This window comes from Eretmochelys imbricata, chromosome 4 (genome assembly GCF_965152235.1).
Source record: "Eretmochelys imbricata isolate rEreImb1 chromosome 4, rEreImb1.hap1, whole genome shotgun sequence".
NCBI classification, from domain to species: domain Eukaryota; kingdom Metazoa; phylum Chordata; order Testudines; family Cheloniidae; genus Eretmochelys; species Eretmochelys imbricata.
The window spans coordinates 70,079,947-70,096,617 of NC_135575.1; the positions used below are offsets into that span (position 1 = coordinate 70,079,947).

General features: G+C 44.0%; 1 protein-coding gene across 4 annotated transcripts in view; it reads left to right on the forward strand.

Annotated features, from left to right (window-relative positions):
- KLHL2 (kelch like family member 2) overlaps nucleotides 1-9,935 on the forward strand; it is a 104,947-nt gene extending 95,012 nt beyond the window's left edge. For all 4 annotated transcript variants that reach the window (XM_077815431.1, XM_077815432.1, XM_077815433.1 and 1 more), the window contains 3 exons: nucleotides 7,545-7,685; nucleotides 7,897-8,040; nucleotides 8,814-9,935. In XM_077815431.1, coding sequence (XP_077671557.1) covers nucleotides 7,545-7,685; nucleotides 7,897-8,040; nucleotides 8,814-8,842 — 314 coding nt within the window. In that variant the 3' untranslated portion in view covers nucleotides 8,843-9,935. The remainder of the gene's footprint in view (nucleotides 1-7,544; nucleotides 7,686-7,896; nucleotides 8,041-8,813) is intronic.
- The last annotated feature ends 6,736 nt before the right edge of the window (nucleotides 9,936-16,671 follow it).

Genomic DNA, 16,671 nt, shown 5'->3' on the forward strand with positions numbered 1-16,671 from the left:
TGGCCTCGGAGGTTTGGATCCCTCCTTCAGCCACCTTGGCAACCCAGGAGTCTCCCCATGGGCAGGACACGGACGTCCAGGTTGGCGCTGGGCACCACCGTTATCCCCTGTGCTGCTCAAGGTGTCACCACTCAGGGCGACTCCCATGAGCCAGAGGGTCAAGACGACCCAGTGCCCCCGAGGGCGTCGTCCTCATCCACCCCAGATGAGGTGGTGATGGGTACCTCTACTATGCTGCCTTCCATAGACTCCAGGGTGCATCAGGACTTGCTGAAGAGCATGGCCCAGAACCTAAATATGCAGGCAGAGGAGGTCTCTGAGGAGACCGATCTGATGGTAGACATTCTGATCCCTGAAGAACCTTTGAAGGAAGTGTTGCCCCATATCAAGACTATCCAAAACACCACTAAGGTGTTGTGGCACACACCTGCCTCTATCCTCCTGCATGGTCAAGGGTGTGGAATGCAAATTCTTTGTGCCGTCCAAAGGGCACGAGCGGCTCTTTACCCACCCGCAGGTGGGTATGCTGGTGGTGGAGGCAGCTAACCACAAGGAGCAGCAGGGACAGCTGGGGTCTTCCCCCAAATCCAAGGACACTAAGAAGCTGGACCTCTTCAGTTGGAAAGTGTACTCCACTGTGGGGCTCCAGCTTCGCATAGCAAACCAGCAGGTGGTATTCAGCCGTTACTGCTACAACTCCTGGAATACCTTGGCCAAGTTCCAGGAATTGCTCCCCGCGGACTCCCGCTCGAAGTTTGGCACAGTCTTGGAGGAAGGCAAGGTGGTCGCAAGGATCTCGCCACAGGCCACCTTGGACTCGGCAGATTTGACTACATGCATGATGGCTACTGCCATAGCCATGAGGAGCAGCTCATGGCTTCAGGTCTCATGAATACTATGCCCACATGAGATCAGAATACTATCCAGGACCTACCCTTTCACTGCTCTGGGCTCTCTTCGGAGCAGACCGACTCTTGGCTTCTTGGCTCGGGGACTTGCCCTTAAATCCCTGGGGCTACACAGGCTGGCCCCCGCAGCGGAAGCCATTCAAACCTCAGCCCACCCACATGCTTCTACTCTGCTCCTCCCAGACAAGATTATAATAGGAAGCGGGGCAGGAGTAGCAGGAGGCGCCTCTCTCAATCCTCCTTTGGCCACGGCCAAGCGATGGTGAAACAGCCCTCGGCCTCAAAACCAAACTTTTGAAGATGCACGTGAGGATGGAGCTCCAGCCCAACTCCCGGATCCTTCCCCTCTCTTTGTGAATCATCTATCCCATTTCTACTGTGGTCTCAAATAACCTCAGACCGATGGGTCTTGAGCACGGTAGAATTGGGATATTCTATCCAATTTTGTTCCCTTCCCCCTTTGCATCCCTCCTCCCCCCCTCAACAGATTCATGAAGAGATTGAAGTTCCGCATGGTCTACCTGGCTTCCATCATTCCCTTTCTGGATCTGGGGAACTGGTACGCTGCCCTCTTCTTGAAGGACATGTACTTTCACATGTCCATAATCCTGTCCCACAAACGACTCGTGTGCATGACTTTCCTCAGGTGTGGCCTCATTCTTAACATGGCAAAGTCAACCATAACCCCTACTCAGAGGATAGAGTTCCTTGGGGCCCTTCTCAACTCCACCCTGGCCAGAGCATCTCTTCCGGGAGCTTGTTTCCTCGCCATGAATGCCATCATAAGATATCAGCAGATTTCCCAACATGACTGTATGGAATTGCTTAAAGTTGCTTGGGCACATGGCAGCTTGCACGTCTGTGGTACAGCATGCCAGAATGCGGCTACGTCCCCTTCAGGCTTGGCTAGCTCTAGTTTACAGGCCGAACCAGAACCACCTAGACAGACTGGTCACTCTTACTACTCAGGTTCTTTAGTCCCTACGATGGTGGCTCGACCTGCAAACAGTGTGTGTGGGAATACCCTTCTCCAAACCTCAGCCGACGCTGTCACTAGTCACAGATGCGTCAGCAATGGGATGGGGAGCGCACCTAAGCGATCTCAGGTCTCAGAGTCAATGATCCCAGTCAGAACTTCCACTGCACATCAACGTCAAGGAGCTGCATGCGGTGCACCTCGTTTGCCAGACGTTTCAAACCCATCTACAGGGCAGATCTGTATCGGTACTGACAGTCAATATTCTATATAATGTTCTATATAAACAGACAGGGTGGTGTTCACCTCAGCAGGTCTTTTGACGGCCATGAGTGGTCTCTTTGCCCAGACATCACCATAAACATTTTCCAGAGGTGGGGACCTCCCCAGATAGACCTGTTCATGACATGGCACAACAGGAAGTGTCAGCGGTTCTGCTCCTTCCTGAATCACAGCCAGAGCTTGCTCGCAGACGCCTTTCTCCTGTCCTGGAAAGGGCACCTGCTGTACGCATTCCCGCCGTTCCCACTCATCCACAAGGTCCGACGAGACAAGGCATTGTTAATATTGATAGCACCAGCATGGCCACATCAGCACTGGTTCACCACGCTGCTGGACCTGTCAGTGGATACGCCTATAACTCTGCCCCTGATTCCGGAGTTGATCACACAGGATCATAGCTGCCTCCTGCACCCCATCCTAGAGTGTCTCCACCTCACAGCATGGAAGATCCATGACTGATCCTGTTAGAACTCATGTGATCAGATTCCGTTAGGCAGGTGCTCCTTGGCAGCAGAAAACCTTCTACACATGCCACTTACCTAGCTAAGTGGAAGAGATTTTCAATTTGGTCCATTGCAGGCCTTGACTCCCTTCATCTTGGACTATTTACTTCATTTAAAGTAGCAGGGGCTGACAGTATCATCAATAAAAGTGCACCTGGCCGCGATTTCAGCTTTCCATCCCAGCTCAATGGACCGTTCAGTATTTGCTAACCCTATGGTTGGATGCTTCCTCAAGGGGCTAGACAGATTGTACCCTCAAGTAAGACAGCCGATTCCCCCATGGCATCTTAATCTGGTGCTCTCGAGATTGATGGGCGCTCCCTTTGAGCCCTGGCGACTTGCTGTCTCCTTTACCTCTCTTGGAAGGTGGCATTCCTCGGGGCTATGACTAGGAGGGTATCTGAGCTCAAGTCCCTGATGTACGAGCCCCCTTATACTGTGTTTTACAAGGATAAGGTGCAGTTGCAGCCTCACCCAGCTTTCCTCCCAAAGATGGTTTTGCAATTTCATATGAATCAGGACATTTTTCTGCCAGTGTTCTTCCCTTAGCTACGTGCCACTAACCGAGAACGTATGCTCCATTCCTTGGATGTCAGATGGGCGTTAGCCTTTTACGTCGAGCGGACGAAGCCATTTAGGAAATCAACCCAGGTCTTCGTAGCAGTTGTGGAGCCGATGGGAGGGTTACCGGTGTCATCCCAAAGGATCTCTTCTTGGATCATGGCTTGTATCAGGGTGTGCTATGACTTAGCAAAGATGCCGGCCCCAGCGTGGACAGCTCACTCCATGAGAGTGCAAGCTTCATCTGCAGCTTTCCTGGTGCAGATCCCTATTCAGGACAGTGATATGGTCATCTGTTCACATCTTTACGTCACGCTACACCATCACACAGCAGGCTAGAGACGATGCCTCATTTGGTAGAGCTGTGCTACAGTCTGCCACTCAGTGAACAACAATCCCTCCTCTGGGGGACTGCTTGGGAGTCACCTACTTGGAATTGACATGAGCAATCTCTCGAAGGAAAAAAAAACAAACAGTTACCTACCTTTTGTAACTGTTGTTCTTTGAGATGCGTTGCTCATGTCCATTCCAAGACCCACCCGCCTCCCCTCTGTCAGAGTATCTGGCAAGAAGGAACTGAAGAGGCGGCAGGTTGGCAGGGACCTCTATACCCTGCCATGAAGGCACCACTTCAGGGAGCTCCACAGTCGACCCAATGGGTACTGCTAGGGGAAAAACTTTCCGACGACTGGGCACGCAGCGCGCACACACACCTACTTGGAATGGACATGAGCTTGGAGATGAGAAGCAGATTAAAAACTGGCCAAAGGATTATAAAAAGGGCACTAATAAATATTAGTGATATCTAACACTGTACTAAAAATTATGAGGGAGTTCCTTCTCCTCTCCCTGACTGTTTTGTGGAAGCTCATTTATAGGGGCCTGATCTGGCAGACAAGCTTAGAGTTACCAGCTTGGGCCTTGCAGGTGAGTTAGGTAGAGAAACACCTCTCTTCCCATGGTTACAGCATCGCTCTGGGACTTGGGCATCCAGCTATCTAGAGTGGGCTGCAGTGTGCAGGAGCAGAGGCAGATACATAGGCAACTAGGAAACTTTGTAGGCAAAAAATTAGGTGCTGAGCTAGTTTAGGCACCTGCACAGATCAGCAGCAGTTGAGTTGGGGTTTTGTGAATCTCAATGGGACCTGGTTCTAAGATTTAGACACCTAAAGTTGTAGTTAGGCACCAAAGTCCTTTTGTGAATCTAGCTCTAAAAATGTTCAGATTTTTTTTCCTCTTACATTCCATTATTTTACTAAGAACTGAAATTCTTAGCTGGTAATTGCCAGGACCACTTTTTTCTAAGTTTTGACTTTCAGCTGCCTGATCCCTTTAGAGCCACCTACCTCTCAGCTGATCAGCATAGGGATGGAAGTCATATCTGCTCCTGGCTACAGCTGAGAGGAGTGTGCTGCACCACACAGGGATGAGGATCTTAAATCCCATGTCCTCCGGGCCTTTTGGGAGGGGTAAAGGGTAAGACAAGGACCAGGAAAATGGGTAGGAGAAGAAAACAAAAGAACTGAAAATGCAAGAGGACGACAACAAGAAGATACAGATGGAAGGAGTAAGAAATGAGGTATGACTTGTAAATCCGGGTTGGTGGAGGCGTAATAAAGGATTGACCAAAGGGGAGTGGGAGACAGTATTAAAAAGTAATATGTTAAATGGTTGGGTTTTGAGAAGTAAATATAGTAAACAATAAGGCCAGCGGCTACAGTAGGGTGGAGTTAGGGAAGAGAGATGGGACAAAACAGCAACGAAACCCAATCTTTTTATATATTTGGTTTGTCTATATGACTGCATCTCAAATTTGTGATAAAAATCTCATCCTTCCTCAGGCCCTCTCATATTGAAAGCCATACAACATATATGCTGTGTGATACTCTACACTAAAGTGAGATCACAGACCAAGCAGGAGAAAGAAAAGTGATACAATGTTGCATTCTGATCGATGTTATAGCCATAAACAATAGCAACCAAAATACCCATTAGCTGAACTGAATGATAGTCCATACTGAGTATCACTGATAAAGCAATGGATAACATGATTTTATAATGTTGGTATAGTGATGTTTTATGGTAGCTATTTTTTTAGACTTTTATTACTTCCTAATTATTCCAGTCTCCCTCCTTTTTGGTTTTCTTATTGAAGACAGATATGAAAATTTAAATATTAAGTATTTCAGCAGAGGTCATGTCCCTCTTTATGTATTAATGGCCTTACTATATAATATATTTTCCCCAAAGTATATTGTTGAAAATCCTTGATAGTCACCTCACACTTTGGCTGGACAAACTGGAGAAATGTCTGAAGTAAACAGGATGAAATTCAGTAAGGACAAATGCAAAGTACTCCACTTAGGAAGGAACAATCAGTTTCACACATACAAAATGGGAAATGACTGCCTAGGAAGGAGTACTGCAGAAAGGGATCTGGGGGTCATAGTGGACCACAAGCTAAATATGAGTCAACAGTATAACACTGTTGCAAAAAAAGCTAACATAATTCTGGGATGTATTAGCAGGAGGATTGTAAGCAAAACACAAGAAGTAATTCTTCTGCTCCACTCTGCTCAGATTAGGCCTCAACTGGAGTATTGTGTCCAGTTCTGGGAACCACATTTCAGGAAAGATGTGAACAAATTGGAGAAAGTCCAGAGAAGATCAACAAAATGATTAAATGTCTAGAAAACATGACTTATGAGGGAAGATTGAAAAAATTGGGTTTGTTTAGTCTGGAAAAGAGAAGACTGAGAGGGGACATGATAACAGTTTTCAAGCACATAAAAGGCTGTTACAAGGAGGAGGGAGAAAAATTATTGTTCTTAACCTCCGAGGATAGAAAAAGAAGCAATGGGTTTAAATTGCAGCAAGGGAGGTATAGGTTGGACATTAGGAAAAACTTCTTGTCGGGATGGTTAAGCACTAGAATAAATTGCCTGGGCAGGTTGTGGAATCTCCATCATTGGAGATTTTTAAGAGCAGTTTTCCATACACTTGTCAGGGATGGTCTAGATAATATTTAGTCCTGCCACGAGTGCAGGGGACTGAACTAGATGACTTCTCGAGGTCCCTTGCAGTCCTATGATTAACTTTTTCTAACCATATCTTTTCTCTGAGCGCCATAACTGATCCTGTGTATTCCTATTTGGTTCCCTCTCCCTTTTCATTTGCAATATAGGTTTTATTTTAAACTCTTAATCTTTTGTGAAGCCCTTTATGAAACCACATTTGGCCAACTCTTATAGCTTACACTTTTTTGTTGAGCAGTCAGTGCTATCATTGTCTCCTGGGATTCCTCAGCCAACTTCCATACTGGTGAATTTTAATATTTCTGTTTGTCATACATTACTTACTAGTGTCTTAACTCCAAAAACTTTCCTTTCTGAAATCTTCTATGCTAATACTGTTCTGTTCTATTATCCCATTTCTTATTATAGTGGTGAATAAGCAGCTGTTATCACTGGTTCCAGGTTTTCCTAGGATTCTCATATTTTCAGTTGGTTCATACTTATCAGTAAGAAGTAGATCCAGTCTGACTTCACCTGTTCCTTGAGTCACTCCTTATAGATTGATAAAGTTGTTCTTAACATAAAGATAAATATACACTAAGATGTTTATTTGACACAGATCTGGGTTCTGTACCCCATGAGTATGGAATCCTTTGGGTTTTTGAGCACCTTTAGTGTTGGTTCAAGGAATGTTTAGTGTTATCCACCAGTTTGTAGCAGATGCCCACTGTAGTTTCCTGGTTGTTTGTTCATTCATTGTATGTTGATGCCCAGTGAAGTATTCCATAACTTCATTATCAGCTTGTTTCAACATACTTTTGATAGATATGTAGTGCCACTCTTGCACCTCTTCTTTTCTTTCTGCTGTGTAGATTGTACCCAGCTCTATTTAGATTCATTTATATGGCTCATCTTGCCTGGTTTCCATTATACCACTGGATCATAGCCCATAATTTAGTATAATTTCTAACTGGTGCTTACTTCCAGTACTCTGTATTTGCATAGATATTCAGTACATTTATTCTTTGCTTATTCCTAATCTTCTGTTGCAGAACAGCTCTAATCTTTGTATGCTATGATAAGCCCAGTCACACAAGGCCTCTAATCAATGTCTTGCCTTTACCAATTTGTAATCATTTCTTTAGTTTAACATGTTCTGACCCACATTTCTTTTGAGAGGGTTTCTAACTCTGATTGTGAAATAGGGTTTACATTTATAAATACACTCTGTACTGGCTTTCCCTGATACTCAGTCATAGCCATTCTTCTATTGATTTTGAGTGTTTTTGTATTTTTACAGGTGTTGGTGTGTTAAACAACTTATTGTATGCAGTAGGTGGTCATGATGGTCCTTTGGTTAGAAAAAGTGTTGAAGTATATGATCCTGCCACCAGTACATGGAGGCAGGTTGCAGATATGAACATGTGCAGAAGGAATGCAGGTATATACTGTAGTTTAGAAATATTGTTCTTTAAAATGCTATTAATGTGGCTATGTATCTATTCTGTACATGCTTCTACCTCTCTTTAATATTTTCTGCTTCTTTACTAAAGCCTCAAAATGGAAGGCATGATTTCACTATGTAAGCAAGCAAATAGGTGTGCGCTTTCTGTAAACTTCTGTCTTATTGCAGCTATTTTCCTTTTTAATAGGGGTTTGTGCTGTATATGGCCTGTTATATGTAGTTGGAGGAGATGATGGTTCCTGTAACTTGTCAACAGTGGAATATTATAACCCAACAACTGATAAATGGACAGTTGTGTCCTCTTGTATGAGTACTGGAAGGAGCTATGCAGGTAATGGGTATATAGTTTTTTAAACTGCTCACAATTACTTTGAAAGTAGTACCTCAAGTGAGTTGTGTGACAAAACATCCGAAGAATAAAATGTCCCAGGTAAAAATCTATTGCACGGAAAGACCTGTTTTTTAAAGTATATTTTGTACAGTGCCTGGTCCTGGTCCAGAATTAGGGCTCCTAATTATCATAATATCTATCACCACACTATCATAATATAAATAAAAATATTATTTCTTAAATTCATTTAAAAGCAAAATATTGTACTAAAATTGTATGAAAAATCTGGTTGTTTTGGATAGCACACTTTATTTTCTTCTCGGTATTCACTAAGAAGTACAATTTATGTTAAAGCGGCTGGAAACTTACTTTAGGATCTGACTTTGCGGGGAGCAGGACATTCTTTAAATGAGCCTGATCGTTAGATGTGCTGGGAATCCACCCACTGAAAATCAGATCCCTTTGAGGATCTTAGCTCACATTTTTGGGAAAACAGAAAATGTGTAATATAAACAAGTGCATGATAGAGATGTTATGCTACTGATAATCAAACTGAATTAATGGTGAAAGGTTAATCTTTGTGTTGAGTAACATGGGTTGAACATTTTTGGATATTTGCCTTAAATTAATGCACATATAGATATATATTTTTGATGGGTATAAATCATTGTATGAAATCTTGTATTTCTTGTAATACTTTTGGAAGTTGTCTTTTTTGAAAAAACGCGGTCAAATAACTTACACTTTAATCTTGTGATTCTCTTATTCTATAGGTGTTACAGTTATTGACAAACCATTATGAACAGCGAAAAGATTTTCAACTTAATTATGTACTAAGGGCCGGCTTCAACAAGTGTTTTTGAAGTGACTGAGAATCAAAGCACTTCTCTACTTGTAGCTGCACATTGAGTCACAGTGGAAGGTGTGACGGTCTGCAATTACGTATGACAGATAATGAAGATTACTCTAGGTAGAAGCAACGTGTAGGATTATTCTGCATTGAGCAGCAGCTGACTGAATTTTTATAAATGCTAGTGGACCACAGTTTTTATTTGCAAGGCCTTCGAACAAAAAATCACTTTCAAAAGGACCAATTCATGTCAGTTGTGACTGACAAATGGATTATTCAGTGAAGAATGGTAAAGTGATGTGTATTCTGGTGAAAGTAAATTTTTGTCTTATTTTTTCCCAGAGACTGTAGATCCATGAACTGTAAGTCTTCAGGATGGGTATTGAATCCCACTTCAGTAGTACAAGCTGGCATGGGAATAAACATGTTTTGTTTTTAATAACAATTTTCATTACATGAATATAGTGTGTGTGTGTGTGTGTATGTGAGAGTATAGGTTGCTTTCCATTAACACTCTTCAGAACTTGATTATATTATTTATAATTGGCAAAGTACTTTGAACTATGTCAGTACTCTATGTTGTAAAACAGGGTTGTATTTTTTTTATAACAATGCTTAACACTACTAAATGCCATTTAAAGAGAATGGAGAAGACACAGCATTTCTTGAATGGTATAATGCCAAAATCTTTTATGAAAAAGTTTAGTTGCCTGTACTTATTTAAGATTTTTCTTTGTTTAATCTTGGTCATGTTTAGGTGAATTCCTTTATTACCTTTTTATGAAAAGGTGGTTATTTGGCATGAACATAACTGCAAGTTTATAATGAATGTATGGAATTCAACTGAGCTTGCATGGTATTAAGAACTATCTATGTGTAACTTAGCTGCTATTAACAAATATGAAAAAACTTACTCTATGTGCCCATGTTTGTGGAGCAACTATCGTTTTTATTCATGGATGACCTTTTAAATATGACCAAAACTATTGTACGCTTTGAGCTATTTTCTTTAAATAATAAAAGTTTGTATATTTGTTTCATAATGCTAAGGAGTTGGTTAAAACTTGTTTTGAGAAACACAAGCTTCACAACAAATACATTTGAGATCAACAGTCAAAAGTTGTTTGGAAAAACTTGTGTTAACCTAAATACAAGAATAAAATGTAAGTGATTTGAAGAGGGGACTGCCAGGCTGTAACCGTGCCTTTGTGGGTTACAACAGGGAATACCAAATTCAGGACAAACTGCTGAGAAATAGGGCAGACAAACCCCAAAACTGGTGGTTATTCTCCCATAAGATATACCAAACCAGCAACGAAAGCAAACTTCTGTTTCATCACACTGCCTAACAAGAAGTCAGAAAAGCAGTTTCCTTAGGCATTCCAGTCCTGGATTCAATATCCAGGCACAAGAGTTAAAGATGAGTGGTTATTTAAAATCAGTTTTATCAAACAAAAGGTTCTTCTGATCCCAAAGGACCAGCCACATACCCAGGTTAATATACAACTCGGATCTTACCAAATAATCACACTGTGGCCAATCCTTTAGTATCTAAAATCTAAAGGTTTATTTATAGAAAGAAAGAAAGGTGAGAGTTATAAAATTGGTTAAAGGAATCAAATACATACAATAAATGCAAAGTTCTTGGTTCAGGCTTGTAGCAGTGATGGAATAAACTGCTGGCTTAAGTCAGGTCCCTGGTTGCTTCCAAATGATTAGAAGGTCCTCAGTCCTGTGGTTAGAATGCTCCCATTAGCATAAGTCCATAGTCCAGAGGCTTGAGCAGGAAATAGGGAAAATGAAGATGTTTCCAGCACCTTTTATAGCTTCTCTCAAGTGAAGGGAATCTCGTTATCATCACTGTGGAAAATTACAAGTAAAAAATGGTGTTTGGGGTCACATGGGCAAGTCATATGTCCATGCATGATTTTGCTTAGTCATACCAGGAAAGTCCATTAAGTGTAGATAGGCATTTCCCATGGTCCATTGTGAGTTAAATGTTCCTTGATGAGCCACTTAATTTGAATAGTCCCTTCAAGATGTGCAGGCTAAATACCTTGTGGGCGTTACCCCAGGAGCAAACGTTTGAAATCGAGGTATAGAGCCAATACTCATAACTTCAAATACAAAAATGAAACATGCATACTAATAGCATAATCATATTCAGCAAATCATAACCGTTCATAGACACCTTACTTGACATAATTTATACAAGATTTGCTGTAATTATGTAACAGTGGTAGCAACAATGATCTATATGGTCATAGTTTAATATGATAACATTACACAGGCTGAGGAAATAGGTACTGGAATATAGAACCTTTCATTTCTAGGTTACCAATTCAAATCCACCCCAGGTAAGTAACAGAAAATTACCACCATCGGATGGCAGGTTTTTTGGCCCATGATAGCTCTAAGGGCATGTCTACACAATTAGTTGCGGCAAGCTGGGGTGCAAATCTACCCCACACTAGCCTGCTATGGGCTCTCTGTGTGGTCTCTGCAGACATGTATTAACAGTTGGGTAATGCGCATTGATCTCAACCCATTTCAAAGAGGACCAAAATGAACCAATGAACTGTTATTACGCATCAGCAGAGTCCAAGGCAGGCTAGCGTGGGGTAGACTCACACACCAGCTTGCTGTGAACTGAATGATCATGTAGACAAGCCCTTAGTAGGTGGTCTCTGTCCAGTTCCTAGTGAACGAGTATCCATGTCACAAAACCACCACCACAGTTGCAAATAATTAGCCTGCTTTTTGGCAGTGTCAGGAAAGATGCCAAGGATTTAATGGACCATGGATAGAGAATTTTAGCCTCTCACTCTTAGAAATGATTCCTTGTGAACTTAGCCTATAAACTCTGTGGGGGCAGATACATCCTCTTTGTTTCTGCACAGTGCTTACTCGTGGTCAATAACTAGGGCTCTTCGGTGCTACAACAATACAAATGATTAACGTGGTTGAGACACACAGGTGATATCATGGAAGAAAGCTTATACTTCTGCTGGCTGTACTGTATATATTATATGAAGTTGAGGATTGCAATTTCCACATTCTAGTTTTCACCAACACTAAAATTTCCTTTATTTTAAAAGAAAAGATAGAATAGAACACAAACTCCTCACAGTACAATAGAACCAATTTGATAAAGGTCAACCTGATAAAATGGGACACTATTATTTTACCTGAAGAATGATTTCTTCTTTAAAGCTAACATAAAATTCTCACTCTTGAACTCTGATGGACTTGAATTCACCTAGATTTTTTTTTACTTCAGTAAGGTGGTAGTGGCAGTTACAGTGTATGGCAAGAAGAAAGTCAAGGAAAGTGTGGGCCCCTTACTGAATGAGGGAGGCAACCTAGTGACAGAAAATGTGGAAAAAGCTAATGTACTCAATGCTTTTTTTGCCTCTGTCTTCACAAACAAGGCCAGCTCCCAAACTACTGCACTGGGCAGCACAGCATGGGTAGGAAGTGACCAGCCCTCTGTGGAGAAAGAAGTGGTTCAGGACTATTTAGAAAAACTGGACGAGCACAAGTCCATGGGGCCGGATGCACTGCATCCAAGAGTGCTAAAGGAGTTGGCGGATGTGATTGCAGAGCCATTGGCCGTTATCTTTGAAAACTCATGGCGATCAGGGGAAGTCCCGGACGACTGGAAAAAGGCTAATGAAGTGCCCATCTTTAAAAACGGGAAGGAGGAGGATCCTGGGAACTACAGGCCAGTCAGCCTCACCTCAGTCCCTGGAAAAATCATGGAGCAGGTCCTCAAGGAATCAATTCTGAAGCACTTAAGAGGAAAAGAAAGTGATCAGGAACAGTCCGCATGGATTCACCAAGGGCAAGTCATGCCTGACTAATCTAATTGCCTTTTATGACGAGATAACTGGCTCTGTGGATGAGGGAAAAGCAGTAGACATGTTGTTCCTTGACCTTAGCGAAGCTTTTGACACGGTCTCCCACAGTATTCTTGCCAGCAAGTTAAAGAAGTATGGGCTGGATGAATGGACTATAAGGTGGATAGAAAGCTGGCTAGATTGTCGGACTCAACGGGTAGTGATCAATGGCTCCATGTCTAGTTGGCAGCCGGTATCAAGTGGAGTGCCCCAAGGGTCAGTCCTCGAGCCAGTTTTATTCAATATCTTCATAAATGATCTGGAGGATGGTGGGGATTGCACCCTCAGCAAGTCTGCAGATGACACTAAACTGAGAGGAGAGATAGATACGCTGGAGAGTAGGGATAGGATACAGAGGGCCCTAGACAAATTAGAGGATTGGGCCAAAAGAAATCTGATGAGGTTCAACAAGGACAAGTGCAGAGTCCTGCACTTAGGACGGAAGAATCCCATGCACTGCTACAGACTAGCGACCGAATGGCTCGGCAGCAGTTCTGCAGAAAAGGACCTAGAGGTTACAGTGGACGAGAAGCTGGATGTGAGTCAACAGAGTGCCCTTGTTGCCAAGAAGGCCAATGGCATTTTGGGATGGATAAGTAGGGGCATTGCCAGCAGATCGAGGGACGTGATCGTTCTCCTCTATTCGACATTGGTGAGGCCTCACCTGGAGTACTGTGTCCAGTTTTGGGCCCCACACTACAAGAAGGATGTGGAAAAATTGGAAAACGTCCAGAGGAGGGCAACAAAAATGATTAGGGGACTGGAACACATGACTTGAGAGGCTGAGGGAACTGGGATTGTTTAGTCTGCGGAAGAGAAGAACGAGGGGGGATTTGATAGCTGCTTTCAACTACCTGAAAGGGAGTTCCAAAGAGGATGGATCTAGACTGTTCTCAGTGGTAGCAGATGACAGAACAAGGAGTAATGGTCTCAAGTTGCAGTGGGGGAGGTTTAGGTTGGATATTATGAAAAACTTTTTCACTAGGAGGGTGGTGAAACAGTGGAATGCGTTACCTAGGGAGGTGGTGGAATCTCCTTCCTTAGAAGTTTTTAAGGTCAGGCTTGACAAAGGCCTGGCTGGGATGATTTAGTTGGAGATTGGTCCTGCTTTGAGCATGGGGTTGGACTAGATGACCTCCTGAGGTCCCTTCCAACCCTGATATTCTATGGCCTACCTTTCCACTCAGCATGTGCTACCAACTGCCACCATCTCAGTACCTAGAATCTTCCAGGTAGTTCCTCCTTGACTTCAGTCAACAAGGAGTCTTCCAACAGGTAGTACATCCAACTTTTGCATCAGTTGTTGCTGCTTTTATTCTCATCAAACCTCCATTCCCCCCATTTGTCTCTCTGGGTCTTCTCTTTTGTTGACCAGCCTGCCAGTCAGTTAAGTCAGCTCATAATAAATATTTTGGTCACTACTGTGTTTCAGTGCTCTGAGTTGTTGATTTAAAGAACTAATAGATGTGACCTTTCTAATTTCAACTGCATTATTCAACTCAGAGAACATCGTGCTTCAAGTGCTTGTGTGTCTCTCTTCATATTCCACTCTTGCACCTTATATGTGTAACCCTTCTGCCCGTCAGAGTTGGCAGCAACAAGGGCCGGGTTCAATATCTAGGGGATCCATTCCAATAACACAATGCAAACCGGCTCGAGCCCCCACCCAGTGACCTGGGACAAATATATACCACCCCCGCTGGGCGCCTCCAAGAGGCAATACTTCCCCTCTCGCAAGCACATAGTCTGAGTGTAGCAAAAGCCTTTTAATAACAGAGAGAAACAATGTGGCATTATGTTAGGGAAACACCACCAACAGGATTCATAACACAACCCATGAGCAAAAAAAAACCCACCCCAAGCAAATTGGGGCATGCCCTTTTCCCCTTGGTTCTTGAGTCCAGCAACCCCAAATCACCCAAAGTCCCAAAAGTCCAATGCCCCAAAAAGTCTCTGTCCCTGGTCAGGGCAGCCCCAGAGTTCGAAAGTTTATCTGTGGAGCTTTACCTCCCAACCTGGGTGGAAATGGGACGGGGGTAAGAGGCACCTTACATGATCTGAAGCTGACCGCCCCATAGCTCCATAGCGGAGCTCCGCTCCGCCAGCCGCCCCACGAACTCCTTCGCTCAGCCGCGCTCCGCTCCGCCAGCCGCCCCACGAACTCCTTCGCTCAGCCGCGCTCCGCTCCGCCAGCCGCCCCGCGAACTCCTTCGCTCAGCCGCGCTCCGCTTTGCCAGCCGCCCCGCGAACTCTTTCGCTCAGCTGCGCTCCGTTCCGCCAGCCGCCCCACGAACTCCTTCACTCAGCTCCACGGCCACAAGCAGCTCCTGCCATCCACAAACTGCTCCGCGTCGAACTGCTTCACCAGCCGGTCCGCAAGGCACTCCAGCCGTCCCGCAAACTGCTCCACAATATATCTTCGGGCTCCCCCACTACTTAACACAACACTCAGTGATTTCAGCTCTTAGGTGAATTCAGCTTGTAGTAGGGGAGCCCTAGTGCTGGTGCACTGTCAGCCCAAAGTGAGCTCAGCAGCCTATAACTAGACTTCTAATGAAATCAAAATTAGCTCTGATATTCCACAGTGGAGAGAGGAGGAAGTGCAATTAGCATGTAAGGCCCTCACCAAGGGGCCCATGCCACCAAGTATTAATACTTGTCCCCAGCCTCTCTCCCTTCACACAGTTTTGGAACCCATGACCCTTGCCTAATGACCCTTGCCTAGCGAGCGCTACTTAGTTGATGGTGAATCCCTCCATCATAACAAAAGGCCACGTACAGTTCCAAGCACAGTTCCCATAATCAGGGTAATAACAATTTATTCTTCCTGCCCCAATAACAGAGACACTGGGGATCCCACAGCAGCCAAAGTGACCATTTGGGCAGCTATGGTCTCATTCTAGGCGTGGTGGGTGTGCCTATGCAAACGAGATCGGCCCCTGAAGTTCTTTTCCACAACTTGCCACACCTCACCACCAGATGTCAGGGTGGAGCTCATCCTGACACTGCTTACATATGCTTGAACAGAGACATTTAGGTAGCAGTGTCATTTGGGGCCTGGCATGCTCCCTCAGTGTCCTCATGCCCCATATTGAAGGCACGAAGGTCAGAGTGGCCCAAACACCCCTCAGTTCTTTCTCACCAGCTGAGGCTGCAAGCCAGAGCTATTCAGTGTTTGTGTCTTGATATTGTCTCTGAAATTATTTACCTTAGACAATGTAGATAGTCGTGTTGGTTTAGGTGTTAGTTGCCAATCCCCAGCACTGGAAGAGGAAAGCTCATTTGAAATATTGCGCTTATTTGTAGTTTTGTAACTGGTAAATAGATGCCCAGTTAAATAACACCTAATATTACTTCCTATATGGTGACAATTTGAAATTAATCAGCAGAGGTAGCTGACCTGTTTTACAGATAAGTACCTCTTGACTCTCAAAGGAGTACGATTTAAGGCATGACAAGCAACCACAAAGACAGAAAATCTAAGTGGCCACACCCTGTGAATAGTGTTAACTCCCTTGTCAGAAGTATGAAACAGGCCAGGCGTACATCAAGCTACTAGCTAAGGCAGAGACAGAAAATATCAAGCTCCCTCCAGTGGGGCCTCAGCTGCACTAGTAAAAGGCAGGGACAGCTCTCCCCCCTTCGGCTAGTGGACCCAGGTGTTTGCCTGGATAGCCCGGAGTAGAACCACGCTGTGCTTGCTTCATGGGGGGCCTGAACCCCATGGAAGCTGGCCCTGACATCACCCTGTTGGAATTATTTGAAAGTAATATTATTAGGGGAGACGGGACACTAATTTTAAGCAGAAATTCCTTTATTAAGCCCACAGCCCAAATAGTATTTTATACAATGGCTCTGACCTTAACAGCAATTCTCAAACTG